The following is a 2,631-nucleotide window of genomic DNA, read 5'->3' on the forward strand; positions in this document are numbered from 1 at the left end:
GAGATATGGTCAACTTGGGAAACTGAATGGTTCCGAAGCCAAGGACATCTGAGGCAAATCAAGCAAATCCCCAGGAAATGCTCAGACAGGTCGAATGCCGCGGACCAGCGGATACTAACAAGGTTGAGGATAGGACACACCAGGCTAACACACTCGCATATACTCAACCGCAACTCTCCTCCATTGTGCACCTGGTGTGGTGTACAAATAACAGTGCATCATATACTCGTCGAGTGCAGAGGGTACCACCAAAGACGAATGACTTGCGGTATCAGCGGATACAGATATTGCAGATATTCTACAACACAGCACGGAAAAGGAAACCAAAATCCTGAAATTCATTAGGGGAATCGAAATACACAGTGAAATCTAGGTATTGTAAAGTAACGACTAGCCCGACACGAATGCCCTGACGAGGGTAAAGTGCCGTTAATAAATAATAATAATAATAATAATAATAATAATAATAATAACAAACTGGGACCATTTTTGTAATCTAAGTCAGAAATTTCCATATAACATTAAACGCCTATAGGTATGCAATGCCCTACAAATGTTCGTAATTCATTCAATTTTGTTCGATGCATACTCCATTATCAAAGTTACCCCAAAACAGAAAACCGACTTTCGATTATATGAAAAATTATATATCCATTCAAAATAAATCTTTTGGCAATCTATCAACAGCAATTGCTAGGTAGGATGTCAGTACTTGTTTTAAAAATATAAATTATAATTCTTTGAAACAGCATGCATAAATATTCATGTTTTCTTCGAAAAAACTATCAAAGTTACCCCGTTTTACGGTACGTTCATTGCAGCGACATTTTGACCCCTAGGTTTCAAATAAAGATATGTAGTTGCTTTTGAATTTGTCTTGAAATCAAGATAGATTTCAATTTCATAACGATCGTTGGTGTCAATTAGACTTACTTCGATGTTATTTTATAAAGTTAAGTGAAATATGAGTAAATTGAATGTTTAATGGTTTTTGGTTTATACTCTGAATACAAAATAATGAACAGGGAAGATGTTATTAAAACGAATAAGGAAGTTCAAAGTCATTACTTCAAATTACCATGGCATTGATTACTCCGTTTGTTATACCCAATTTTGTCCTAATGATGCGCACACGCAAACTGAAATTTACGTAACAAATGGGTGGCGGTTCGTATAAAATCGCGAATCAGCCATCAACCTTCACTGTTTATCACATGTCGCAAGGATGAGAAAGTCAACCATTTTGCTACTGCTGGTGGGTGCGCTTTGCATTCTGGCAACACTGGTGAGTAGTTTTCTGATTTGCTGATAAGATATGAGATCACTCAGAGTCTCTTTTATTACTAGGACGTGGTAGATGCCGAGAAGCAGAGATCTAGTGTGAAGGACTTCGACCGGAATAACCAAAAGAATGGTGGAAGAGACAACGATTGGGATAGGGGCTACGGTAGCGAAAAAGATAAAGGCAGCAACAAACGAAAAGTAACGAAAAGCAAGAAAGACCGAGACTGGTCTTCGGAGGAAGATGAAGATGACTATGAATACTATACGCGTGGTGGAAAGAGTGGAAAGATAACAAATAGAGAAGAAGATAGAGATACAAGGTACGATCGAGATAGGGATCACTCGAACGACAGAGGTGGATATGACGACAGGAATAACAAGAATTCTAAAGGAAAGAAACCAACACGACCTCCTCCACCACCACCTCCCCCTCCTCCGAAGATGACGAAGAAACCAGCTCCGAAGAAGCCCACAGTACCACATGTAATAAGTTCCACTGAACGCATCTTCAGAACATCTACACCGGCAGAATCGTCCACGTCTACAACTACAACAACGGAAGAGCCTACCACTACAACTACAACAGAAGAACCTACTACTACTACAACAACAACTCCAGCACCCACAACAACTACAACGACGACGACGACCACCGAAATTTCGGTGACAACAACCCTACGCAAAGAAACTCCATCTTCCACAACGATTTCTGCTAGAACAACCACAAGGCCATCGTCCGGATTTGATCTCGGTATGTTGGTGGACGGGTTCGATTGGAGCGATTTATTTGGAATTAGCAAACCTAGCAATGGACCTACTACAGCAAAACCGAAGTCACCTTCGCTGGGATTGGGAGGTATTGGGATGCCGGGGAGTTTAAGTCCCGGCGGGCCAAGTCGCGGTAACGGGATGAACGGTGGCGGAAGGAATGGCGGTGGTGCTGGCGGCAGTAGCAATGGGGGACGAGGTGGGGCCAGAGGCTTTTAAGATCCGACCAAGGGCAATGAGAAGTGATGAACAATCGAACCGCAAACATTCTAGTGAAGTTTTACATTGTCTTAATTAGTATCCGAAAGCCGTTGTTAAGGTGCAAGTAAACATGAAGCAAATGTCAAAATTTAAAAAGCAGTTTTCGCCCTTGAAATCAACAAATCGTAAAAAATAAAAACACACAGCCTTTTTATTTTGGAAATAAAACAGCTGTGTGTTTTTATTTATTTTTTGATTTGTCGATTTAAACGACGAAAACAGCTTTTTCACTTTTGACATTTGCTCCATTTTTACTTGGGCCTTAAGGAATGAATGGTTGGCCGATGTCCATTGTTGAATCCCTCAAATAAGGTTTCT

At 40.6% G+C, this 2,631-nt stretch overlaps 1 protein-coding gene across 1 annotated transcript; it reads left to right on the forward strand.

Annotated features, from left to right (window-relative positions):
- Window positions 1–1,200: 1,200 nt before the first annotated feature.
- Window positions 1,201–2,310, forward strand: LOC110676300 (endochitinase A-like). Its single transcript, XM_021843675.1, has 2 exons — window positions 1,201–1,285; window positions 1,348–2,310. The coding sequence occupies exons 1-2, from the start codon at window positions 1,226–1,228 to the stop codon at window positions 2,269–2,271; spliced, it is 984 nt and encodes a 327-aa protein (XP_021699367.1). The 5' UTR covers window positions 1,201–1,225; the 3' UTR covers window positions 2,272–2,310.
- The last annotated feature ends 321 nt before the right edge of the window (window positions 2,311–2,631 follow it).

This window comes from Aedes aegypti, chromosome 1, assembly GCF_002204515.2.
Source record: "Aedes aegypti strain LVP_AGWG chromosome 1, AaegL5.0 Primary Assembly, whole genome shotgun sequence".
NCBI lineage: Eukaryota > Metazoa > Arthropoda > Insecta > Diptera > Culicidae > Aedes > Aedes aegypti.

Coding starts and splice junctions, on each gene's coding strand:
- LOC110676300 (XM_021843675.1), top strand. CDS start 1,226: ATGAGAAAGTCAACCATTTTGCTACTGCTGGTGGGTGCGCTTTGCATT. Junction 1,286..1,347: donor TTTGCATTCTGGCAACACTG/GTGAGTAGTTTT, acceptor TTTTATTACTAG/GACGTGGTAGATGCCGAGAA.